Source organism: Cottoperca gobio, chromosome 19, assembly GCF_900634415.1.
Source record: "Cottoperca gobio chromosome 19, fCotGob3.1, whole genome shotgun sequence".
Classification (NCBI taxonomy): Eukaryota; Metazoa; Chordata; class Actinopteri; order Perciformes; family Bovichtidae; genus Cottoperca; species Cottoperca gobio.
In genome coordinates, this window is record NC_041373.1 from 16,453,972 (window position 1) to 16,480,943 (window position 26,972).

Below are 26,972 nucleotides of genomic sequence, written 5' to 3' on the forward strand. Positions count from 1 at the left end.
TATTAGCAGGGAGGAATTTAAAGCGACCAAACAACAACAGACGAGCAATTTCACTTCTTATTTTTTCCTCTATGTGATCAATTCCCAATGCGAAAGGACTGGAGAACACCTGATCCTTCACCCCTGCGGGTCTTGGACCCACCCTTTAGACATCTGAAAAGTGTCACTCTGATACTGACAAACTGCACTCTTCTTTGTAGGCAGAAAAACATACACTGCTGGAGTTGACAGCCAAATGTTAATCACTGTTGGCACTAGTGTTGCCTAGTAATGGAAATTAAAGGCGTACAAAAAGCTGTATGTGATAATCTTTAGGCACAAGAGCAGTAAGTTCACCTTCAGTCCCTGTCCAGTGTTACAGTACAGAGGAAAAAGAGTTCAGGCCTTAAAATGTGTATTCCCCAGACCCCGCTGTAAGCCTACACCAGTGAATTATGAGGACAAAGACCCGAATGCAGTTGCTGCTGCCCCCAGAGTCCTCCGCTCCACAGTCTTAACCCACACAACACTCATGGAATGTAATTTGCAATTTATCTTCCAGTTTCCTTTTTTCCCCCCTCACCAAACCCACCGTACCGTCACAGAAGTCCCCCCTTGTTCCCCTTCTCGTTGTTCTTTCTACCTCATGATGTCCACTTAATTGAGGAGGTTAAGCTTACATACTTATAACATCTTCCCGCTCAACTTTTCCTGCTGCTTTGTGGGTTTGTCGAATATCCCAAATGGCTCAATCTCAAGGCATCCTTTGAAAGAGTGCCGAGGGCTGATGGGAAGAGTGGGATGCTATGTGCAGTTCCTGATGTGAATGTGTGATAATAGAAATGGACTGGCTGTTGTAGAGCAGAGCAAACGCATCAGTGTGCTCCATAATAGTCCTCATTACACTTCTCTCTGTACTTACTCAATAGTCTTTGTGTGACGTCAGACAGTGAGAACGACAGAAACAGCCGTGTGGACACGAAGATTAAAATAAAATAAAAACAATAACTAGATGTTAGCCTCATGTTGAATTTCCATGAATATTAATCCACATAACTGGCGAACGTAACATACAGAGCAGGACATTGGTTGAATATGAAACACAGCACGCTCTCACAGGCGACCGCAGAGCAGGTCGTTGCCATGGAGCTGGGATTTGCTATGAAGCCACTATGTTCTGAGCGCTGATAGCGAGGGGGAAGACAGAGCGGTCTTTAAAGTCCAGCCAGGACTCTTGCTGGGCTCAGATGACCTTCACAGGAATAAAACATGATCTACTCTGCCCTTTCCACCAAACCAGTCATTTACAACAGAAACATGCGCACATTTATGCAGAAGCACGCTGCACATGTGCACAAATAATATGCAGCTTTATCACAATGTCACATTTAAGATTTAACTTTCATACATTGGCTGTTCTTTGGCTATATTGCAGAACATCAAGTGAACTTTTAGAGACAAATGATCTGCTGTAACTTTGTCTGGCACAAATTAAATCTAATATTAGAATAAAATATGAATAATGCATGAGCGAAATCTAATAATATGTCGTTTTGTTTAGTACACCAAGCTTTTGCCTGAATATTCCACTCAACTCTCAGCCTCAGTTTCCATATGAAGAGATTGCATTCAGGAAACAACTGACGCCGGCTTATCTACCAATCAGTTTTGGTATGAAGGGAGGGATAACACACTGTAGAAATAAATGTATTATTTCCAAAGTCCTAATAAACACCACATTGTATCAAGTTCTTACATTCCATGAGTTACAAACTCAACTCTTGGGATTCAACTTGATGTAATACAGGATGGAATTGCCATTATCACATTGAAGCACATATGTTCGCACTATAGGCTTTATCTAATATGGGACAACTGGCCTGATGTTATACGATACCTCTCCATATAATGTCTCTGCATGTGAAAATGGTGTTTTATGACTGCTAGGTTGCTAAGCATCCCTGTTAAATCTTCATTCATTCATTCATTCATGAGTATATGTTCACATTTGTTCATTTGAGTGCGGGGGCTGCATGTCAGCATCCACATGTGCGTGTTCTTTGAATGTTTGGTGTATGTGTATGGCAGGAAGGAAATGCAGCAGGGGTTTGGGACCCACACATGGTCTTGCTGTTCCTCAGGTCTCCAGTTCGTGCTAAGTGTAGGAATGTATAGCCTGAAGAGGAAGGCGTGGCCACAAACACTCTCCCACTGTCCAGTGGCACCTGTTTTTGAGCTTAGCTCTCAGGCAGACAGATAGAGCGATGGGAGACAGCGGGACATATTCACTGTGTTGTGGAAACAAAACAGCTGTTACACAAAACCATGTTATCCCATCATAACAATGAATCCTCCAGTTTGTCTTTCTTTCTGTTAAAGGAATAGTTCGACATTTTGGCAATAAGCTTATTTGCTTTCTCACCAAGAGTTAGATGAGAAGATTGATACCACACTTGACATATCTGGCGGCTTAATATAAAGCTACAGCCAACAACCGGTTAGCTTAGCTTAGCATAAAGACTGGAAACCTGGCTCTGTCTAAGGTAAGAAAAGCCACATATAAGCACCTTTAAAGCTCACTAAATAACATGATTTATGAGAGGTGATGTGCCGGACAAATTCTTGGCCTGTGAAAGTGAGTCCTCCCATTCATTTCAATGTGGGCAGTGCGTTTAGGCTGCGGTGGTGGAAACCGATGGAGATGCCTGCCACAAAAAGTTGAAACAGAAACAACTTCTGGGAAAAAGCAACCCGACGTCGCGCTGCGGTGGCCAATTACATAACCTGCGAACAGTCTTGGTTTATTCAGTGTACCCAGCTTCAACATGTGCATCTAGCTTCAAGTCCATGCTGCAACATAGCGATACTAAGAAGCTTTCTTTGGTTTACGGCGATTTGTTTGAGTGTGCGGACAGGAAATGGAGGAAAAGTGGGTTAAAGTTCTTCTTGGTGGTGGCATGAGCTTATTTTGTTACCAATCGTTATGCTAAGCTAGGTTAACTGGCTGCTGGCTGTAGTTTACCATACAGATATCAGCAAGAAAGCAAATAAGCTTTCGGAGTTCAATTCCAAACCTTTCTGGTGCTTTGTGGAAATGTCAGTGATAGGAATATGTGATATAAAGTTAATGATTTATTAAGGGTGAAAATGAAATCAAAGCAGTACAATGGTACACTCTCAGTAATGCTTAATCATTAAAAAGGGAGTCACCGCACGCGGCATTCCTTTCTCTGCCCGTAGACACTTTTGTTCAAAATGAACAATTCTGTGCAGAGGAGTCAAAGGTAAAGAAAGAAATGTTTGAGGGGAGTCTGGGTTGGATCTGGCTTTGTGCCCAGAGGACTGATAACCTTGGGCATGAGCTCTCAGTCTTAAAGATAGAAAAGGAATAAGCACCACACACATGCCTAAAACTATACATCTATTATTCATCCAGTGCAGTTTATATCTCAGAAAATACAGATCTTTAAGGGAGAGGGTGAATGAAAGAACTATCTCTCTGCACGAGTTATTAGCTGTTGCATGTGCTCAAAAAGGTCAGGTGAGCATTTCACCTAAGTCAAGATTTACCCCTCCTCCCATGGGACACATTAACTCAGAACTTGATACTTAACAAGCTTGCAAAGCCCACGCTATCATTTGTCTGCAATGTTTACCAAAGGAGCAGTTATCTGTCTCTGGGACCTAAACAGCCCCCTCTTTCAGAAAGTGCTGCATTATCTTTATAGGTACACAGCAGAAAGAAAAAACACACACGTGTGGCCACACGTTATCTCCGGAGATGAAATAGCATGAAAGGATTGGGAATATTGGTTTACAATTGTCTCTGAAAGTCACATTGCCACTTTGACAAACTGGATAATTATATTCCTATCTACATTCACTTAATCCAATTATTAACAGCCCCGCTATTCTTCACCCTGGATAATAGGTGAATATATAGGGCAGTAAATCTGATGCATTGTGCTGTGACCAGGCCTAATGTAATCTGGTGGACAGACCATTGAATAATGACACAATCTAGAGGGTAACTGCAGTAAATCTGACCTGCAAACACAACGCGAGTTTGCTCCCACATCACTTGTCCTCCCTCCTGTGGTAAAGTGAGTTGCTATGATTTACAATGCTACTTATAAAGCCTCCTTCCTGTCTGCGCAGCGTATAGGCTGTCTAGTTGCCCGATCCCATGCAAACTTCACTGGTCACCCTCAGACCTCCTATAAACGCTGAGGATTTCTTTTCCCGTCGTCTTTTGATCAGGCTGTTTGCAGAAGAGCCACTGTAACCGCATGGTGCCATTTTGTTTATGACTAGGCTTGTATGACCTGCAGATAAACGTTGGAACATTAAAGGATCGGCTTATATTGAACACATATGTATGTGTTGCTTTTTGACAGCCAAACCTGTGGTCCACGTCCTTTGTTTGTTGTGACTGTGCTGAGGTTGGCAGATGGTTAAGGTTTGATTGGGTGTTAAACTGCTGTAATGTTAATACATTCATGAGATTGTAAATATTAAAGTCTGTGTGTTCAGGTGATTGAGTTTTCTGATGGAGAAGCAGGAGATAGTAGTTGTGGATATTGTTTGTTGTACAATAATTCCCATTAGAAATACTTTTTAGTTGGTAGAATTGATGAAATATCTTATGTAAGTAATGCATATGAGCCTTCTTCCTTGTTATGCCATGCATGCAGTGTGTGTGTGTGTGTGTGTGTGTGTGTGTGTGTGTGTGTGTGTGTGTGTGTGTGTGTGTGTCTCCTCTCAAGCCAGCGTGTGAATCCACTCCGTCCCTCTCTACTGTGTGTGTGTGAATACAGAGCCGAGCCCTTTGTTTCCTTCGACAAGTGGAGCTGCACTCTACAGACCTGCACATTTTCCACTCAATTGAATGGCCCTCTCAGATCATTAAATGTCCATTCATTAGCAAGGGACACTGGCAGGGACTCAGCAGTAAGGCAAACACAGAGAGGCCTGTCTGGGGGCGCTGTCCCTCACACTGTGGCCTGTGACACTGTGGGTGGTAGCCTTCAATCATAGCACCTGAGATGACCATTGTCAAGATGAAGTGCTCAGAGGTAGCTGGGATTTTCATGTGAGCATGCGCAATACAAGCTTTCATGTTATTGATAGTGTTTTGTAAATTAATAAATAATATATATTGACTCAAAGCTTTTTTTATCAGACATAGGCTACCCCCCCCCCCCCCCCCCACTGACCTGTCAGATAAATCGAAGTGCCCCTTCATTAACACCGCTATCAACAATTTTCCATTCATTTGAGCTATTTCAACCACTATTCATTACTTTAGGTTATTTCACCATTTATCCATTAGGCTACTTTACGCTAACTTTTTATACTTTATATCCATTACTTTAGGCTAACTATTTTAACTGTTTGTCCAATATTATACTTTAAGATAATGATTTCAACTGTTTATTACTTTAAGCTAACTATTTTAACTGTTCATTACTTTAGGCTAATTATTTTAACTGTTCTTTACTTTAAGCTAACTATTTTAACTGTTCATTACTTTAAGCTAACTATTTTAACTGTTCATTACTTTAAGCTAACTATTTTAACTGTTCATTACTTTAAGCTAACTATCTGAACTGTTCTTTACTTTAAGCTAACTATTTTAACTGTTCTTTACTTTAAGCTAACTATTTTAACTGTTCATTACTTTAAGCTAACTATTTTAACTGTTCATTACTTTAAGCTAACTATCTGAACTGTTCTTTACTTTAAGCTAACTATTTTAACTGTTCTTTACTTTAAGCTAACTATTTTAACTGTTCATTACTTTAAGCTAACTATTTGAACTGTTTATTACTTTAAGCTAACTATTTTAACTGTTCTTTACTTTAAGCTAACTATTTTAACTGTTCTTTACTTTAAGCTAACTATTTTAACTGTTCATTACTTTAAGCTAACTATTTTAACTGTTCATTACTTTAAGCTAACTATTTTAACTGTTTATTACTTTAAGCTAACTATTTTAACTGTTCTTTACTTTAAGCTAACTATTTTAACTGTTTATCCATTACTTTTTAGCTAATTATTAGTATTTCAACCACTTATCCATCCTGTTTCTTTGCTTATTTGATAACGACTTTTCATGAATTCTCCTGGTGAACTGCGTGGATGTATTTAAAAAATTTTTTTAAATAGTAATGAATGTTTTAAATTAGTCAAGCTACTCCACAATCTTTCCATTTACCCCCAAAGGAACTTCAGAAGTAGGCTACCCCTTGAGTTACATGTACTTCTCGCTGGGAATTACTGCTCCAGGCCGAGCAGTTGCTGGTGTATATCCCTTGTTTCCTGGACTGGACTTCATGTCATTATCACTTCCCTCAGAACACCAGATCCAGGAGACGAGAGAGAGGAGGTAGGAGGGAGGGCACTCACCTCCTGGGGCCAAATATTTAAGCAGAAACTTACTCATGGTCAGATGGATTAGAGTGGCTGCCGACTGACGCACCTTGTTTCAACCTGATTTAACAGCCTGATTGACTCACTCTGCCACGTTTGATTTAAGAGCTATGACTGAAAGTTTATAAGATGGAGATGAGAAACCATGCTGGAGTTTTTTTGTGTAAGCTGAGTAGGAAAAGGGGGCAGAACGGGGCACTCCCGAAATCTGCCGTGCTCAGGCATGCCTAGAGAAATGACAGCTTTCCACGCTGTGTTAACAAGCCCACCAAATAACAAGGTGGATGTCTGACACAAGACTTTTCTGTGATTTTCCTACCTACAAAAGGTTTCCAGTCAAAGACATTTGAGTACATTTGTTGTAGCCGTTTGAATTTGGTTTACAAGAAACACCTACGCAAATGTGCTGGGTGTCAGGACCTTTGTACGTACTTCTGGATGCTGTGGCCGTTGAAACCATTTGAATTTAATATTTTATTATTAATAGTTCATCTTTCACATGAAGTTTTAAAAATGGCTTCCTCGAATTTGAATATTGAGCTTTACTACAGACGTTATTGCAGGGTACATGCAATGACGATCACAAAAAACATCCTAAACCACCAAACTCAAACTATATTTCTACAGTTTCTATACTGTACACTTTGTTTAATCTTACACTTTGCCAAAGTGTATCACACACTTCTCTTAACACCTACTGTGACCAAGTTGACAAGACTTTGATGAGGTGCTGTAACCTTCATAGAAAGCAAAGTGGAGGGCAAACTTTGCTAGAAACACGGGGAGATGAAAACTGGTGTCATCCTGCCGGCTGATTCAGTCGAGATAATCAGCCGATAAAAGGGAGCAGTGTTATCTAGTCTTCCATGCGTTTCACTCTGAGCCAAAACTGACATGCTTGGATAAGGGTGGAGCTTCCTGTGAGAATCCTGGGAGAGGGCATCTCAACCCAGCAGGCTCAAGGAGAGAGTAGCTGTAACCAAGGCTACATATTCAATCTTCAGTGATAAGCACCATAAGAGACGAGCACAAAGGGGTGAGGGGTCAAGATGAACTGTGAGACAGTAGGGACTTAGCTAGAGTCATGGGAGACTGAGACATTTGCAAATATTGTAGTTTAATTGCCATTGGCATGAGATGTTTGGAATTGTTCTGCAGCAGATGGCTTTAAAATATAAATAGATACAAAGATATTCTCACTCCAATAATCATGCTATTGCCTTGTGCATTCCCCTGGCTTGCCGCCCACTCAGAGAGTGGCCTTAGTGAATACTCAAGTTTGAGTGGAGGGCGAACAAAGAGGTAGTAATCAAAGAAGTCTCCCTCTGCCTTTTGATCACTCCTTGCACAGCTGTTTCTACAGGCCGCTCTCACTCATCCACTCTTGGCAAAGTGGAGCCGGAGAGTAGATGCATTCCTGTCTATGAGGCTGGGGTTGCCAGGACGGGGACACTTGTGCGGATGCCTCTGTGTAGCGTCTGGTGTTCGTGCCAGCTGAGTGGAAAAGATGGAGAGGATTTGTAGGAGGTGGAGGAGAGAGAGACACATCAGGGATAGGAAAATATGTCGTACAACTCAAAAAACCCACAATAGAGAAAAGATACAGGAAGTTAATTTGTAACGGAGGATGCATCAGATCTTTCAATGTATATAAAATAACAGACACACCCACTAATGGGACGTTAGGCTGTCATTGTTCAGCTCAGTGTGTTTAGCTCACAGTCGAGTTGGACCAGACCACTGAATTAGCGCAGTGCACTGTTGCACATGCTGATCGACATGGAATGCTCTCGGGGTCAGAGGCCTGTTGTCTCCGTCCAGGGGGTTGTTTGTGTACATCCCTGCATTCAAACATACTACAGACTAAACACTTGTTGAAGTATGTGCTCACATATAACTTCACTTAGGACTCTTAATATGGCCGACATATGGCTTTCTGAAATACAATATCATGATTTAACAAATGGAAGCAAAATCCTATTAAAAATACTGTTTACGCATTAGCATACGTCAAGCTTTACATTAAGCTAATTCTTTTAACTTTAGGCTATATCAATTTTATCTAACTATTATGGTTGTTTATCCATTCTTTTTTAGCTCTCTAACTATTTATCCGTTATTTTTAACTAATTATTTCAACTGTTTACTATTAACTTTAGCTAGCTATGTGAACTCTTTATCCATTAGCGATTTCAACCATCACCTTTAGCTACATTTCTCTGCATGCTATTCCTATGTTCCCAGGGTCCTCATTGTAAGAGTTTGGTAAGGTCCATATTTGCAGTTCATAAGAACAAAGGGAGAAAATAACATCTTTGAAAGGTCTCATTGTTGAGCCAGGGAACACAGGACCCTGGTGGTCCCGTTCTCACGCACTCTCAACCCGTTACTGTAACAGCGTCGTGAAAACATTGACTACATATTTTGTTAGTTTATAGTTACATTGTGGAGTCATTCATCAGAATTGTAATAGCACAATATATAGCGCAGTGTGATCATATTGTCATGATACAATTATACTGTACATGTAACAGGCTGCGAGTGAAGGAAGTGTGTTAACTGCTGAGCGTGACTGCAGAGAGACAAGTGTCATTAGCGCTCCATTAAAAGCAGCAGATGGCCAATAGCAGTGGAGCCACTCTGTTGTTCAGCTCGCAGGAGAGCCAGTGTGGGTGGAAGCAGCCCTGCAGGGGAGCGTTTAGCTTTAGAAGGTGTTTTGGATTAGTTTTTGTGCAAGTGTATGTGTGTGTGTGTGTGTGTGTGTGTGTGTGTGTGTGTGTGTGTGTGTGTGTGTGTGTGTGTGACTGTGCGTGCGTGTGCTTGAGGAAAAGGGCATGCCCTTTAACATCTGGCCACATGTGTCTTCTATTAGCTTTTTGACTCCTTTGGCAGCTGTGGACCCCTGGGAACACATTACGTAGGCCTTACCTGTGCTCCTTCCTCTGGTCGCCTTCAGTGAACAACACACACACACAGACACACACACACACAGACACACACACAGACACACACACACACACACACACACACACACACACACACACACACACAGACACACCATTTCTGCACACTGCACTGTCCTGGTGGGAAGCAGCCTGGGAACAGCGAGGCTTCAATTTTATGTAGCTGAGCCAACTTACAACACCACTGGGAGGCAGAAACAAATGAAATCCCAGATCGAGTGGAGTATTTTTAGTTTGGAGGGATGGGAGCGCTGAGATGTTTCAGTGGAAGACAATTACTGTAGTTTTCTGATGAGTTTGACTCAGTGCTATCATATTGTACATGTCAGTGTTTGGATAATGCATTTTGCAGATCGTGTACTTAATAGAGTAGAAGTAAAACGCAGCAGGTGACACACACATCTACATTACGCAGATGGCTCAAAGTCCTTGACTCATTGCCCTCTTTTGTTTTAATCTCCAATCACGACTAAGGAAAGACGATAGATCGAGAGAGGGGGAGTGAAAAGAGAGAGTTAGCAGTTAATAGACTTGCAGTTCTCCCCCTCATGAGAGTGCCCTGACTCCCTTTCCGAACCATTCAATCAGATCAGCACAAACTAGCCGGAGGCGTTTCATTATCTCAAGGAGCTCGATGTTGCTGCCTTGAAGTTTTCAAAGGGAGATGAAATTGTGTTGATGGTCGCGGGGGCGTAGGAAGCAATGAGGGAAGTTTGTTTTTGTGGGATCCCCCTCATAATTAAAGTCTAAACATCCTCTGCAGTGTAGGTGTATATGATTGTGGAATTATGTGCAGATTACTGCACTGAAGGGGATCCCTTTGAGTCGTTTTGAGTAGGGGGTTAAATAGCACTCAGTGCTGCTACAGAAGTCCTTACGGTGCAAATAGGTAGGTGAGTACATACATATGTGTTTCCCCTTGTAAGTCTTGCTTTGTTCAAGCCCAGTTTTATACAGTATAATGATGTGACACATACGCATGTGGTACTTGCAGACTTTCTTAGGGCAGCTGTGGCTCAGGAGTCCGAAGGTCGGCGGTTCAATCCCCAGTCCTGCAGTCAGCATGTCAAAGTGTCCTTGGGCAAGATACTAAACCTCATATTTCTCCAGATGATGTGCACCTTCTATGGTAGCCTCTGACTCTGTATGAATGGAAAGATTGGAAAGCTCTATATAACAATCTGCTGTTAGGGAAAACATGAATGCTGTTCTTAAGTCGTAAACACAATTCTCGCCTCTCTGAGCTTCCCTATTTCAGAAACACTTGAGCACAGACAAAACAAGAGCATTCAACATTTGTCTCGAGGCCTTCATAACACTGCGTACAGTCTGAGAGAGAACCAATTCAATCTGGAATGCTCAAGCTGGCATCTCAAAATTGTAAAAGAAAAACAAAAGAAGAGCCGCAAGGAGAGATACGGAGAAAAGCACATCTTGTACTTGAAGGATAACTTCAGCCACTGTCATCCTATCAAGGTCCTGAGAAAATAGCGAGACTGCTGTGTCTCTGATTCTCACTCATACATCATGTCTGAGGGTCACTGAAGGGGCTCCTTTAATCACACTGATGACTCTCAGGAAGATCTTAAGAAATGGGAAGAAAATTACTTTCTCCGACGGGGGAAACGGCTTCGTTTGTAATGTACAGTTTTTTACCTCGACAGCGATCAGACCAAACCCTAGTTAGCCGGTAATTGCCGGGGTTTCTCTGGGCAAGGTCTGAGCTTTTGTCCTGTGTTGGAACCAAGCCAGCTGTTCCACTTTTACACACTGCATTCGAAAGAAAAAGTACAAAACACGGCCCTGAAGCTGTCTCGTGTTACTGTGCTGTGAGCGTTTGATTGGTCGACTCACAGAGAACTGCAGAGAAGTTCATTTGACCGTGCGCAGAATAGATTTTCACCCAAAGTCAGATAACACTAGGCTCTTACAAAAATAAAATGATTTGAGTCAAGGATGTAAGAGTGATGCCAACGTGTACACACATTTATACCAGAGGAGCAACTACAGACTGTACACCAGCGTCTACAGGTTGATGCATACAGGTGGCAACGAGTCTGTCACTGTCTGCTGTCTGGAAGACATTTGTGGATCAAAGACAAACACCAAGTTTGCAGATTAGAGGTCTGCTCTCTGCAATTTCATGCTTTTTGCGGGTGTGACCTGATGGCAAACAACTTTACCTGTAAATCATAGTCATTTCCTAAACTTTGCCTACTTCAGAGTTCCTTCTTTTGGTATTAATAGGCACACGGAGATCTCTTAATAAACACTATCATTGGTCAGAAGTTTACTTTTGAAATGTAATAGGTCACAGGTTACGAGTTACCCTGTTCAAATGTAATGAGTAATGTAACTATTTTAATGGCTTTATGAAAGTAATGTAACTTATTACATTTGATTATTTCTTTAACAAATGTTTGATACTTAGCAATAAAGCGGAAAACACAGATTACTGTCAAAATTGTGTGTGTGTGTGCGTGTGCGTGTGCATGTGCGTGTGTGTGTGTGTGTGTGTGTGAGAGGACAGTCTTTTCATATTGACACCACCACATTGGAATCTAAGACACATGCACCATCTCCTGGATGTTTTGTGATACTACAATATTTTTGATTATTTCACAATAAAAGAGCAACTTATGCTTTAATGTTCACGTGCGACTCACAGGACTGAAGATCATTTGGTAGATTGTTACTTTGTGACTTTCTAGAAGCAGTTTTGAGTATGTACTTTGTTATATTACATGTATATTCATGTGTTTATTATTGTAAAGTGGCTTTGAGGTCTCGAAAAGCGCTATATAAATTAATTATTATTATTATTATTATTATTATGGTTTGTGAAACTTCAAAGTAAGTTAAGTTATCAGGTAAATATAGTGACGTAAAAAGTACAATACTTGTCTCTGAAGAGTAGAAGTATAAAGTAGCAGGACATGGAAGTACTCGAGTGAAGCACTTGACTTGTAAGGTGGCGCGCCCTGAAGGCGAGAGAGGAAACTTCATGTACTTCAGTGACTGTTCGTACTTACTGTCCACCACATGCTAATAAACACGTTTACATCTCGAGTGTGTGGGCTTTATTCTGCTCATGCATTGGAAACATACACAGGTTTGTGTATTTGGACTGACTGTGCATCTATTTCCTCATTTATCTCGTGTGATACATGTACATCAGGAGCTTCCACTGCTGCTCTGCAGGAGTTTAAAGTGTGAGACTTGCGATGAATCCACAGATTGGATGAACAATTTGAGACTTGCACCGTCGCTCTCAGACCTGTTTAAATATGCTGCGAGGTCCGCGGGCGTTTGGCAGAATATTCACTTTCAGAAAAACACTTTCATGATCAACATGTTATATAAAGCTGCCCTCAATAACATCTATCAATGGTTTTCTGTCCACAGAAAAGATCAAATCATTATTTGAGTAATCGATTAAATACTTTTTCATGCAAAAATGTCAGAAAATGCTGTTTTCAGCCTCTCGGATATGGAGATGTCTTATGTTTTATATCATATTAAAGTGAATATTCATTCACTTCTAAGACATTTAAAGAATCACATTGGACTTTGGACTCAGGCTGTATGTTTTGTAGTCTTACCAAAACATTAAAATGTTGGCAAATAGAGTGAAACTATGGGCAATTATTGTTGTCTTTTTTTATATACTTGAATGTGTCATTACATAGTCCTGTTCTTTAAATAATTTTGACACAATATTTGACCTTTTTACTTGTAGTTATCCTTCCCCCACACAGTAAACACAGTGCATACATGAAGAAACAAACAAGAAAGAAAGAAAGAGAAGGTTTTAATGTGTGTGGCATAATGTGTACTGAATATATGGGTAGCTTTAGTCCTTGCTAGAAATAATTTTTCTTTTTAATTTACATTTTTTTAACGTTATTTTTATGTTTTATATATTTGGGCTGTTTGGGTGAACTGACCCTTTGACATTTCACACATGTGCTACAGAAACCTTCCACAAGAGGGCGGTAGTTTATCAGACATGAGGGCCTTCAGAGGAAATGCATCACAATATAATAATAATAATAATAATAATAATAATAATAATAATAATAATAATAATAATAATAATAATAATAATAATAATAATAATAATGATAATAATGATAATAATAATAACAATACTAATGTTAATAATAATAATAATAATAATAATAGTAATAATAATTATAATTATAATTATAATTATAATTATAATTATAATTATAATTATATTAATAATAATAATGATGATGATAATAATAATAATAATAATAATAATAATAATAATAATAATAATAATAATAATAATAATAATAATAATAATAATAATAATAATAATATAATAATAATAATAATAATACTAATGTTATTAATAATAATAATAATGATGATAATAATAATAATAATAATAATAATAATAATAATAATAATAATGATGATAATAATAATAATAATAATAAGCTTTATTTGTATAGCACCTTTCATTCAAGAATTGCACAAGTGTGATTTAAACACTTACTATTGTGATCGCTGAAAATGTTAATTTAACAATGGAGAATATCGACAGCGGCCGACAACACACAGTTTGTACATCTGCAGTTGTGTGAAGCTGCATTTGTCTGTTCTGCAGGCAGAAAGTCCCATTTGTGAATGAAACAGCAGGGGGCGCTGTGCACCGTGAGTTCAGCTCACAGCACATGAGCTGCAGAAAAGTGGACAAAGTCAAAGATTATTTTTAATTACAAGATAAAGGTATTTAAATTTTTTATTCTCCTGCGAACTATAAGTCCAGCTCCTTCCGTACTTTTCTAAAACAGTGTTGTTAGAATTTGCATATTCACACACACACGCACACACACACACACACACACACACACACACACACACACACACACACACACACACACAACACGGACAGTGTAGAGGAATTTACCCACGGGCAACATCAGTTGAACGACTCTCTTACCTATCTCTCCCATCGCTTTCACGTAAGGTTCACTGTCCGCCAACCCCTTTGAATGACAATAGGAGTCTGTGGGAGGCTGGCTGCAGCCTTTCAATGGGCTGAATAAAGTGTGATCTCGAAGCACTGTTAAGAAAACATTGCATAAAACATTAAGGAGACGGTCTGGCTGCAGGATTAGGCTTTAGAAAGGCTATTGTGTTATATCTTGGTGCCAGTCTGCAGGATGATGCAGTTATTCGGGGGGAAAGGGATCTATGGAGCAGTTGTGTTTTTCACAGACGGTCCCTGAAGGCCAACAGAGCTACATGTTCACCCAGTGATCAGGTAAATGCAAATTTAAAGACAAAAAAGAAAAAAGAAAACTATGTATGCGTGCATCGGCGCTCTTAGCTGAAGGCTGGGTTTTAACCACTTCGCCTCGAGCGCAAAAAGGGGGGGGGGGGGCGTGGAGCCAATGGGAAGGCAGCTTCCAGCCCAGCTCTCTATAACTCTGTGTCACAGAAGCAGAGCTGTGCCACAACCAAGTTACTGCAGCTGGGAGAGTTTCACTGGACTATTAGCTCTCTAAAGCGCGCACACACCAATTCTTTATTTTTTTTTTGCTTTACGCACTTCACAACAAAAAGAATCCCCGAGTGGACTTTCTTTTCTCCGGAGGGCTGCTTTCACCATGAGCACCGGACAGACGTATGAGAAGAAGATTGCGAGTATTTTGACCGATCTACCAGGATCTATGAGTTGCCACCCGAGCTCCAAAGACTCTCCTACTCTCCCCGAGTCTTCGGTGACGGACATGGGCTACTACAGCGGACAGACGGCCCCGAGCCATCACGAATACTATCAGAGTCAAGCGTACGGACAGCCCATGAACTCTTACCACCATCAGTTTAATCTGAACGGAATGGGAGCTGCTGGAGCGTACGTGACCAAATCTGAATACCCCTACACAAATAGCTACAGACAGTTCGGACATTACAACAGAGATCACCTGCAGCCATCGCCTACGTGCTCAGGTAAATATTGAGACAGTCTTTGGATGTTTTTATGCGATCGTGTTTACCTCCAGTGTGCGTAATGTCATCGCGCGCTCAGGTCAACTCTATTGTTCGGGCTGAGTGAGTCTTTTAAAAGAGCTCTGATTGCATGTGAAACCAGCTTCTTTCCTTCTCTAGTGATTAAGAGTGTCCCTTTAGTTTCTGGAAAATATTTATGGTAGAAATGAGAGGTAATAAAAAAAGCATTGCTGACTTAAGTCCATTTACATGCTTTCTTTGCCTTTCATGTCCCCATAAAGTTGACCTCACAGGCCCGTGTAATATTCACTTGTCCCTGTCTTTGATTTATTATGTTTTTGTTAGTACAAAACTAACTTTTGCTCAGTACGAGCTGGTGTTGATGTGTTTAACAGCCTGGGAACGAGCCAGCCATTAACAGCATGGCAATAAAACAATAATGGTTTAAATAAAGCTAATAATATTCACTCCTTCAATTTTATTGTTACCTGCTGACTTGTCAAATTGGACATTTGAGTTTTGTGTTTGTCTTTTGAAGTTGCCATATTATAGTTTGTAACTTTTGAAGCAATATTGCCACTTTAATATGACAACACATATGTCAACATGTTCATACGCAGACAGATTTTTCATCTCATCTGTATTGTGTTTCTATTTTATTTTATGACGCTCAAAGTTTTTACACTTTATTGTTGTTCAAAGTTCTTCTTGATGTTTTTTTTTAATCAAAATTATTTTTGTTGTAATTTCTAGTGAAAGAAGAGCCAGAGCCTGAGGTCCGCATGGTGAATGGAAAACCGAAAAAGATCCGCAAGCCGAGGACGATCTACTCCAGCTACCAGCTCGCTGCTCTGCAGAGACGCTTCCAGAAGGCGCAGTACCTCGCGCTGCCCGAGAGAGCGGAGCTGGCGGCTCAGCTCGGTCTTACTCAGACACAGGTAAGCTGCCTGTCCCGGTGAAACACCTGATATTTTCTAATTGATATACAGTTGTCATGTGAGTCAGGGAATCCCATATATGGTAAACCATTTGCTCTGTAATTATCCAGTCATGCGTAATTACGCACAGCAGACATTAGATTTATGTGTCTCTCGGTTTGACTATTTTCACATTACACGTTAAACAATGAGAATACTAATTGCTCCATGTAAAACGCTACGCAACTAGTATTTACATGCAAGGTAACATTATAAATGTGTTATAGCACCGTATCTTTTAATTTTTAGTTGCATTACAATTAATGTTCACACTCTTATTCTCCCAGGTCAAGATCTGGTTCCAGAACCGGAGGTCCAAGTTCAAGAAGCTGTACAAAAACGGCGAGGTTCCCCTGGACCACAGTCCCAACGCCAGCGACTCCATGGCCTGTAATTCCCCGCCCTCCCCCGCGGTCTGGGAGAACAGCACCCCTCAGAGCACCCCGATCAACAGACCTCAGGTCCCGCAGCCGACGCACAGCTCTTCGCCGCCATACCTGGAGGATTATAACAACCACTGGTACCAGCAGGGATCACACCTACAGCACCCGGGCACCGTGCACCACCCAGTCCCGCAGCAAAGCGTGGGAGCGGTTTATTAACAATGACTCACGAGCAGATTTATCTCCTCAAACCAGCTCTCTCCACAATGACTCTGCAGAGCAAACCGGACCGAGAGCAGGCCTGAAGTGAAACATTGCTTTTGATTTTTTTTGATCAAGAATGTTTCAGAATTGGGTTTCCATTCACAAAGCACATGAGGGATTTCTAATCACTTGTGGCAGCATATTTAACGGACATCTGGCGTGTTTTTATTTTTTTTAATTATTATTAAATTATTTATCACTTCTGTTGTATTTCTTTCCATTTTTTTTGTAAACGAATATGCAAAGTTTTTTTTAACAAGTAGCCTAACAACAAACCAAATATTGACAAAAGTGTGCAGTTTGATCCATGCTGCGTTCAAAAACATGCATGTGGGTTTGTAGCGAGCGCGTCAAAAGAGAACTCAGGTCATATTTATATGGATTTGTACAAAAACGTCGAAGGCTGTAAATATGTGTTTATATGCAGAACCACTATGATGATATTTGTTTGAAACGGAACGACAGCATGCGTGGTGCTTCCAGAACTATTCTCATACTCATGTAATTAGTCCACTTGTTGCCTTCTTGTCAATTGAATAAAGATGTAAATTGCATGTTTTGTGTCGAGCCCCCTTTTTATAATCAGGCTGTTGTCCAGCTGCTTTGTCATTTTGTATTGTTTTTACATTCAGGACAGATGATCAAATGTCACTTCATTCTAAACAATGCAAAGAGAGCCAAGAGAAACATTTATTCAGTGTGGGGAAGTCAGTTCTCCTTGTTAGGAAAACACGTTCACCTGTTTTGTTTATGAATTAAATAAATATTTAGATCAACTAGAAGTGTTATTCCTTATTATGCGTAGTCCTAGAAAAACGTGTGCCACATTATACATGGCGGAAGAATATAGTGGCAGTGTTTAAAGAAGTTGTCTCATTGCCTTATTACAATTAATGTACATCATTTATTTTAATGTTGCACAATTCTAACTGGAAATTACAAGTTTGACCTAAATCTGAATCTTTAATTTACTCATATTTTTTTAGCTATAACCTTATTTTCTTAAAATCCTAAATGTTATTTATCCCACTGACACTGAAGTATATAAAGTAGAGCCTATAATGGTTACAACATATGTGAGCTGACTGAGAGCTGCGTGCAAAGCGCTGCAGTAGGAGGCGACACACAAGCAGACATGTTGGAGTCACTCGGTTTTATTACTATTCTGCTGCCAGATAACAAGAGAGAATTCAGCGCGTTGCACACACACGCGCACACACACACACACACACACGCACACACACACACACACACACACACACACACACACACACCCACACACACACAAACACACACACAGAGAGGGAGAGATGGGTGCGGTGTGGTACTGTGGGTGAAGCAAGTCCGTTGCCGTAGGGGATCTCACTTGTGCACACGCACGCGCGCAGCAGGATAGATAGTAACGGCCAAATATTGACGGTATAAGAAAACACAACGCTGTTTTACTTTTTTTTTTTGAGTGCTTCACTTCAGACGTTTCATTTTGTAGCATTTGGCAAAGCAGCTGTCGTAAAACATAATCTGTTGTTGAGCAGATTACACTTGAGGTCACGGGTCATTCATGTGATGACGCACTTTCACCTAATGTTTAAGAAAACGTTTCACTATAGAAGGTAAAACATACACAAACATACAGATATTAATTATCTGAGAGATGTTAGATAAACATTACAATATACTCCGACAATTAGACAATCACAACCTCCCTTTCTTCACAACTGATAACTATAATGAAAGCGGACAATAACCTCAGTTCGGCCACATAAAGCACGCGTTATTAAATATGCTGCACAAACAGTTACATAATAAAGAAACTGCTAATGGCGATCTTATCCACATGGACCACCAAGGCGCCATTACGCACTGAGAGAAAATGTACCCATGGCGTTTTACAGGCCTAACCTTTTCTACCGCATTTAGTAAGTACAATGATATGCGCTCGCGACCGGAGGTGTTACTATGTGAAACTTTATTGCAGCATTGTGTCATTGCAGTAATTTCAGAGCCTGGATTTAGATATATCCACGTTAAGACGTTAAATCTCACAGTGTGCGTTTTATTTTCCCTAAATTGGACATTTTTGGATTTACTTTCATCAAGAAAAAAATGTGTTAGAATAATAAAGCATATTATTGTACTAACGATCAAATACTTCTGGATAAAGATTCGTTCACATTAAAATTAAGTACGATTATTGCATCGAAACTTAAACTTACACGAAGAAATACATTCAATTCTATATTATTAAGATATTTGTGGTTAAAGCAAATATTATTTAGTCTTGATTGGATGGAGTCTGCCTCGTGCTGTTTTATTTTATTAGTATTTCCTACATGAGCACATCCACTGGAAATGTTGACTAAGCCAACAAACCTTTAAGAGATGTGAAGGTAGTGGGAACTTTAACACTATACAATCCATATGAATTGATATTAACTAATACTTTTCAATCTATTTAATTTATTTTAAGATTAATTCAGTTGGACTTGGATTATCTGCAGAATTTAATTTAATGATCATTTGAAATTATAATTTATGATTCAATTTTTTTTAGGGTCACAGGTTTGTCTTAGACTTCTTGGTTTTCTTTGACACTAACATTTAATTTATTGTAAAAAGCACTGTACATATTTTCTACCGAACTTCACACACATTCTATCAACATTCACCAAAACATTTTTTCCCCCTAATGTCCCACTTTACTTTATTCCCTTGAACTCAACACCAGTTGTCTACAGCATCACTCATCATCTCAGTGCACAGCATGAGTACTATTGCCTTTTAATATCAATGAAATCTCATCAAGAGGACATGTGACCTCCCCTCGCGGGACCCTTCAGCGTGTGTGGCCCCCTCGGCTGAGGGAAACATTTGTGCCGAAGACAAACGTGTGCTCGCTACAGGCTGCACTTGTGTGTGTGGGCTTGTCAGGCGTGTCCATATATGTCATCTCTAAACATTAACAAGTGTAAGTAGCCATCGAGGTGGTGCTGAACTGTTGAACTTGAATGTGATCCTGCATGGCACAACATCACAGCACCCTAAATAGAGCCGGTGCCCAGGCCCTTCTCCTTCCCCCCCTGCAACAGTCAACAGAGTGGTGTCGGCACTTGTCTCTGGGGTGCAGCGATATGGGTTGAGATGGAGGTCGGGAACTAAAATGCATCATCAGAAAGACTTGCAGCAGCTGTCCAACACTTAGTCCGGGCCTGGGACGAGCCTCGGCTGCATTAGGATCACTCACTCTCTCCATCTTGCTGTAAACTGGGATGAAATGACGGGAGAATGGCATCCTTGACAGCTGTGGACACGTGAACCCTGACTGACCTCAGGCCAGAGCCCGGACTGTGCCAGTCATCACATCCTGATAAAACCATCTCGGTCATCTTGACCTACAAACTGAACACGTTGCCTCCAGACATGAGTTCCACAAACAAACCTTTAAAACAAATAGAAGGACACTCAAGGAGGGCAGACCTCCACCGAGGCAGTTTCCATAGATGAAAACTAGTGTGTGTATCCGCCCTCGTGCTTAGGATCGGTTCCAAAATGTATTCAGTTTTTCCTTGGCCCATGATGCACCCTTCCACCAAGTTCCATGAAAATGGAGCCAGTAGTGTGTCCATAATCCAAAGACAAACCAAACCGAAGAAATAACCATGAAAATGTGCTGGGCCTTCTTGAATCCAGTGTGAATACCTTTCTCCCTGCCAAAATCTTTGAATCCCCCCCCAGAGTGTGTGTGTGTGTGTGTGTGTGTGTGTGTGTGTGTGTGTGTGTGTGTGTGTGTGTGTGTGTGTGTGCATCATTCCCCGAACTAAGTCAAGCCTTCCTTCAGATGAAACCAAATCATGCATTCACTCTCTCTAACAGGGAAGCTGCTCACAATTACCGGAGATGTCAGCTCACTCACGTTAATAACAATAATCACCCCAGAGACCTGCGTTGCCATTCAAAGCAACTGGGATTTAATTACGAGCAATTTTCCCTCTTATTGCCATCTTGGAATTAAAACCCATCAGACGCCTCGTATGTGATAACTCCGACCGTCCGTCTTGATACAGTCACACTTTACCTTTCCCCCCATCTCACAGCCTTCGGTCTCCTCCTCTTCGCTTGTCTGTTACACGAGGAGCCTTTTCACGTTCCCTTCAATCTGCCTGCGTGATAATTGGCCCTCGTTTGAAAGGTCCTACTCTGTCTGTCCAACTCCACGAGCCATTATTCTAATCTGGAGATGTGAAATTGCCTATAATCTTCCCTGATGGCCCGTCACTTGCCTCTTCTTCCTCCGGCCCGCATGTGTAACAAGGCACATAATGATCAGGAATGGGGGGGGGGGGGGGGGGGGAAGTGCACGAGGGTGTACGTATATATAAAGAAGGAGATGTTAATGTAACACAATGCTTGTTATGTGAGAAAATCATCTTGGAGGAGTGAAAGCACACGGCTCTGATGGGGCTTTGGTTCTGAAACACCAAGCAGAGCTCCTGAACAAGGCTGCACTGCTCTGACTAAGGTACGCAGGACTGTGTGTGTGTGTGTGGGTGTGTGTGTGTGTGTGTGTGTGTGTGTGTGTGTGTGTGTGTGTGTGTGTGTGTGTGTGTGTGTGCGTGTGTGTGTGTGTGACACATGGTGGGCATAGCAGCGTGCATGTTGTTCATGTGTGTCCAGAGTGACTTTGCTGTATTTAAACAGAACGTTTTTTTTTTGTTTCACTGTCCTGTAAAATGACCTCCATCCATGTTGATTTCTTCTGAACGGATGAAACTCGTGAGTTGTGTTTAAGGAATGTGTCCAATTTTTCTATCAGATTGTATCTGCAAAACTCGGGAGAGAAAGCAGAAGAACTTGTTTGAGACCGAGCGATAGAATAACCTGGGACGTTTGACAACTTCTGCTATATTTCTGGTGCCTTGTAATCGTTTAAATGACATCACACATGAAGAGCGACACCTGCAGTAGAGACATACTGTATTTTAATAGATTCCCAGTGTTATTAGTAATATTAGGAGAAGATATCTCCCTAAAAACAGCACGTGTGATTGGTTAGTTATTGTTCTAATCCCTGTGTGTGTGACATCAGACACAGTTGTACCTAATGTTTGCCAGACAAGCAGAGTGAGGAATGAAAAAGGCAACAGGAAGTCACGAGATGTTTCTTTAACTCTCTGGAGCTTCATTAATCAGAGCTCAAACTATCATTTAATTATGAGCATCGGCGCAGATTTGTTTGCAAAGATATGTTTAGATAATTCTCTGAGTTTAAACAAAGCTATAGCGCCATAATGGGCAAATCAGTGCGACAACGAGAGTAAACCAGGTGCCGTTTATTGGAGGAATAGCGAACACCATTTGTCATCTTATTATGACAACAGCGAGTTTTCTGTTTCAACTCATTCCAGACGAGAGTGAAGGAAAAGATCATTTAAACGTTGGCTTGCACATGATGTCTCATCTCGTCACGCCATGTGTTCCTTTCTGCTGAAACAAGAGGGATCTTCTGTAAAAGCAGACGAGCAAGTCCTCATTTCCGTGTGAAAGTGCCTATATATTTCACATTTGTTTAAAAAATCTAACTTTAATGTTCTTGCAAAACTGACTTTCACATTAAATTAAACGATTTTGAAAGCAGGTGTCGGTATAACCTATTTGTCCGTGCGTAAAAGTTACAGCGAACACGACCACCGTGCGTAACGGTGGCACCACACATCCTCTTTGGATCACCATACTGGGAACTTTTTTTTCTATCCGTTAATGGATGGACTTTAAATTCCAAGTGACAGTGGATAGGATATAAGCAAAAAAAAATGTTTTTCTTAAATCAATCCGCAGGTGTGACGATCCATAGCATCAGGAGTGTTGATGGATGAAAGACAGCTGATGTCACAACTATGAATTATAACACGAGCTAAGCTGTGGGTGGTTTACACAACTCTGTATAGTACAGTAAGCTGGGCTCGTGATACTGTATTTTATTTACAGCTTTTGTTCACGAGACTTCTGTAAGAAGTTAGAAGCTCGTTCACAGTTTGATAAATACAACCACACGTTCATGTGTTCGTAAATAAAGTAGACCCATGCACACAATCTTTTTTTTATATATATATATATGTCTTTATCCAGAGTCCCTTGTTGAACTGCACACACTAATTCCACAATTCAGAGTTTGAGGCCGAGCACCAGAAGTTGCAGCGACATTATGACAAATCTACAAAATATATATTTGATGCCTGATCGAATTATGCTGTGAACATTTAAAATTCAAAACGCACACGAAATACAAAGAATATGAACAACAACTATTAAACACACATTTAAACACAATCCAGTTCTGAGAAAAGGCCCCGATTAGAAACCAGCATGTTCAGTGTGAAGCGCGCTTCTTATTAGCCCGCGCGACACCGACAACAATCCACTCACATCATCTGAGGCCTCGTGATCGCGTCCTGATGACCATGGTGGTGGTTTGGATACCAGTGACCAAAAGTGTTCATGTAATTGTTTGGGTGCATTTGGGTTCCTTTGTTCGTCATGGGGACCTCCCAAAGTTGGGGCAACCCGGGTGAGCAGGGGGAGATGGAGCTCGTGCTGTGGAGATGTTCTCCCTCTGATCCGCTGCCATGCTTCATTATCTTTTTATACTTGGAGCGCTTATTCTGAAACCATATTTTCACCTAAAACGAGAAAATGCACATAATTGTCAGTGCGGGTAACAATCAGCAGTAATATAATGGAAATTACACCGTAAATGGCATTTTATTAGCATATTTCCCCCACAATTAAACTCAATACACTTTTCAGAATTGGCCTCAAGTGAATATTGCGAACAATAAAACCCTCGTAACTCTCGTGGCCTTTGTGTTGCCGTAGGCCTACTACTGGCGCTCTCAGCCGCATGGTTGAGCGCCATTAAAACTGAGCTCTCTTAATGATTCCTGCTTTATGAGTCAAATAGCGCATGACTGTGACAGCAACATGCCGAGACTGAAAGAATTGCGAAATAAAGAACAGCCCCAAAGGGTGCTGTGGACAATTTTTGCTGATTCCAAAAGAAAATGGTTATTTTTACACGAGAACAATGGTGGGAATATTCATAAATTGCATCAAAAAGACCAAATGAAACACTCTATAAACATCTGAGCAGCACGAGAGCATATGACTTGAAGATAATTGTTGAGATTGAGGGGATTAACAGCAAACACAAGTGCACGAGGCAGCTCAGATGACAGAGTCGATTCATTTGTTTGTCTCTTATTTTGAAACTTCAAAGAAAAGTCAAACAGAAAAGGAGACATCTACAAATCTTTTTTTGTCCCAGTTGAGAATGATACGATGACAGTGACACGTGCACCTGTTTGTCTCCAAAATATGTCTACACATGAAATTACTCCCATACTGCCCCTTTTAATATTTCAGCATTTCCAAACATTAAAAGTAAAGACGCATTCATAATAATATAAATTACAATTAAACACAAATAAATACATTTAATTAAAGCTTTTAAGGAACTGGTTTAATTTAATAAAAAAACACTTAGTACATACTGACTACCCTGATTTCTGCAGACCTGTAATACATTCTGTAACGGTGGTCATGCTTTATTCACACAGTGCAATTTAGGGATCAGGGTTGACAAAGGAAATACAGCCACGAAATTAAGTATAGTAAATAAGACATGCATTAAAGGATCGAGTTACAAATTACAACAATTTGTTTTTTTCATTTGATCCGCTGAGGCGCCTTTATCCTTAAATAATGCAACAAATAAGAGGTTTCCTTTTCAAGACTTCATCCACTTTCTCTCAGTAATGTGTCTTCAGCCCGCTTTAAATGAGATTAATTCAAGACTCTAAGATATACAATATTAGCCCAGTGCTATTATTTAATAAGCCACTAAATTCTAAATATTGCAGGCCTGACATTCTTGGCTGAATAGTAGTGAAATTATTTGGCACAGCCTCCTATAATAATAATAATAATACTAATAATAATAATAACGGTGCATATAATTTAGAGTCCAACATGCTACACTGTCCCTGCTCCACGCAGGGCAGCTGAGTGAGTTAAAGGCCCACCTGAGTTTGGGTGAGTCCCATTTTGGCAGCCAGGTCGGCGCGCTCCGGTAAGGCCAGGTACTGGGTCTGCTGGAAGCGCTGGTGCAGAGCCTGCAGCTGCAGACTGGAGTAGATGGTCCGAGGCTTCCGGATTTTCTTCCCCTTGCCAGTTAGACGATTGTCCCGGCTCTCAATCACCATGGACTTCTCGCGCTCTTGTAGATTGAACATGAGATCATTTAGATGTATAACTTTTCTGTACAGGTCAAATTTAAAAATATGACAAACATTTCTTCCCTGATCTCCCAGAAAAACAAAGTCTCAAACAACAGATGTGCTTCAATTTTACAGATTCAATACAAACTGTGAATATAGTCCCTGACAGGCCTCGCGCTGCATGCTATAAACACACTCGTTTCAGGGCCTTAAATCCAAAGAATGTACGTTAACTCGTGCGTGTTTTCCCCTGACTATCACATTAAAGCGTCATAATGCCATAAATAGTCGGATTATTAAATGACACAGAGGTGAAAGGCCTTCTGTTTGCTGGAATGGTTTCGATAATGCACGCTAACAACGAGGGTAAAACACGAGTTCCTGAGGTAGGCCCAGGCTACAAGGGGCCATAATTGGACTTACCCACAGAAAATTATGGTCAATAAAATGAATGGCACCATCTGCCTTTATCATATAACATGAGTGGTAAAGAGGGAGCATCCCTGAGAGGCGGTGGTTTGAATGCTAGGCCTTGTTTGGACATTCGGATACACTTGCTGACGTCCATATCTTAATTTAACTTTCAATACAGAACATTATATATGACAGGGGAGGGGGGGGGGGTTATTTATTTGTATTAACTTTAAGTGAATTATTTTTCACGCTGGGGAAATGTCAGGGGAATTGTCGTCCTGTGCGTAATTGCGCTTGATGCCAAATCAGAGTTTTATAGCCATTAATGACACAACAGTTTATTTAACTTCCATTTGACTTTGTCACATACCTGCGTGCTCTAATCTGCCGTGGGCCAGACTGCTGCTGTTGCTCTGATTGTTGTTCTGGTAGGACATGTACGCAGACGAGGGATGAGCGTTCACCGCTCCGGGGTAGGCGTAGCCCAAAGAGCGGCCATAAGACGCCCTGCCAGGGAAAGGACTTTCGTGCTGGGAATGGCCAGCATGCAAGCCGTGAACGGGGTAAATGTGAGAGAGTCCGGGGGAGTGCTGCTGGTGTGCCAGATGTCCGTGGCCAAATTCTAAGAAGGCCGATTTGGAGGGATCTGAGGCACTCAGACTGTCAGGCATGAAACCCATAGACATCATTAGCTAATACGCGAGTCCATAAACCCGCCGCTCTGCGCAGAGTTTCATGAGCTCTTTTCGGTCGAACTTTGAACAAATCCACACTTAAGTCCAATGCTTTGCTCGCCAAAAAAAAACTTTCCCGCAGTAATAAGTTACAGCGTGCATGTTCACAACTGTTTGAGAGGCTGGAATAATGTAATAAAAGCGAAAGGGATTCTTCTTTACATCATTGGAGGAGCTGACATGGTTCAAACACCTCCTGCCTGCGGAGCCTCAGACATACTGCCTTCCATCTGCTCTCCGATTGGTCTTCAGCAGCCAGCTGTCACCGGAGCTCCACCATTAACTTCATTAACATATGATACAGGATGCAGCTCTGCAGCCACAGGGCCCTCCTTCTTTAAACAATATGAGATTAATATTTGTATTTATTTATGTAGAAATGTTATTCTACTATATAAAATGTTAGACATTTATAATATACAATCAAAAAACCGTTAAATCTCAGATTCAGTATTTTCCTAAAACATATCAGATCATAACTAATAATAATTTGACTTTTCAGGTGTTATTTATAAGTTTGTAAGTTTAATAATTAGGACAAAATATGCACAATTATGAATATGAT

The 26,972-nt window shown here is 40.7% G+C and overlaps 2 protein-coding genes across 2 annotated transcripts; one reads left to right on the plus strand and one right to left on the minus strand.

Moving 5' to 3' along the window:
• The first annotated feature begins 15,019 nt into the window (after positions 1–15,019).
• On the plus strand, positions 15,020–17,176 carry dlx3b (distal-less homeobox 3b). The gene is made up of 3 exons (XM_029456530.1): positions 15,020–15,362; positions 16,116–16,300; positions 16,627–17,176. Exons 1-3 carry the CDS (start codon positions 15,020–15,022, stop codon positions 16,939–16,941), a joined length of 843 nt encoding a protein of 280 aa, XP_029312390.1. The 3' UTR covers positions 16,942–17,176.
• Positions 17,177–23,405: 6,229 nt separating this feature from the next.
• Positions 23,406–26,362, minus strand: dlx4b (distal-less homeobox 4b). The gene is made up of 3 exons (XM_029456630.1): positions 26,044–26,362; positions 25,065–25,258; positions 23,406–23,663 (listed from the first exon to the last, which is right to left on the minus strand). The coding sequence occupies exons 1-3, from the start codon at positions 26,360–26,362 to the stop codon at positions 23,406–23,408; spliced, it is 771 nt and encodes a 256-aa protein (XP_029312490.1).
• Positions 26,363–26,972: the final 610 nt, after the last annotated feature.

Coding starts and splice junctions, on each gene's coding strand:
- dlx3b (XM_029456530.1), top strand. CDS start 15,020: ATGAGCACCGGACAGACGTATGAGAAGAAGATTGCGAGTATTTTGACC. Junction 15,363..16,115: donor GCCATCGCCTACGTGCTCAG/GTAAATATTGAG, acceptor TGTAATTTCTAG/TGAAAGAAGAGCCAGAGCCT. Junction 16,301..16,626: donor TCGGTCTTACTCAGACACAG/GTAAGCTGCCTG, acceptor TTATTCTCCCAG/GTCAAGATCTGGTTCCAGAA.
- dlx4b (XM_029456630.1), bottom strand. CDS start 26,362: ATGATGTCTATGGGTTTCATGCCTGACAGTCTGAGTGCCTCAGATCCC. Junction 25,259..26,043: donor CGGCAGATTAGAGCACGCAG/GTATGTGACAAA, acceptor TCAATCTACAAG/AGCGCGAGAAGTCCATGGTG. Junction 23,664..25,064: donor TGGGACTCACCCAAACTCAG/GTGGGCCTTTAA, acceptor TTCTCGTTTTAG/GTGAAAATATGGTTTCAGAA.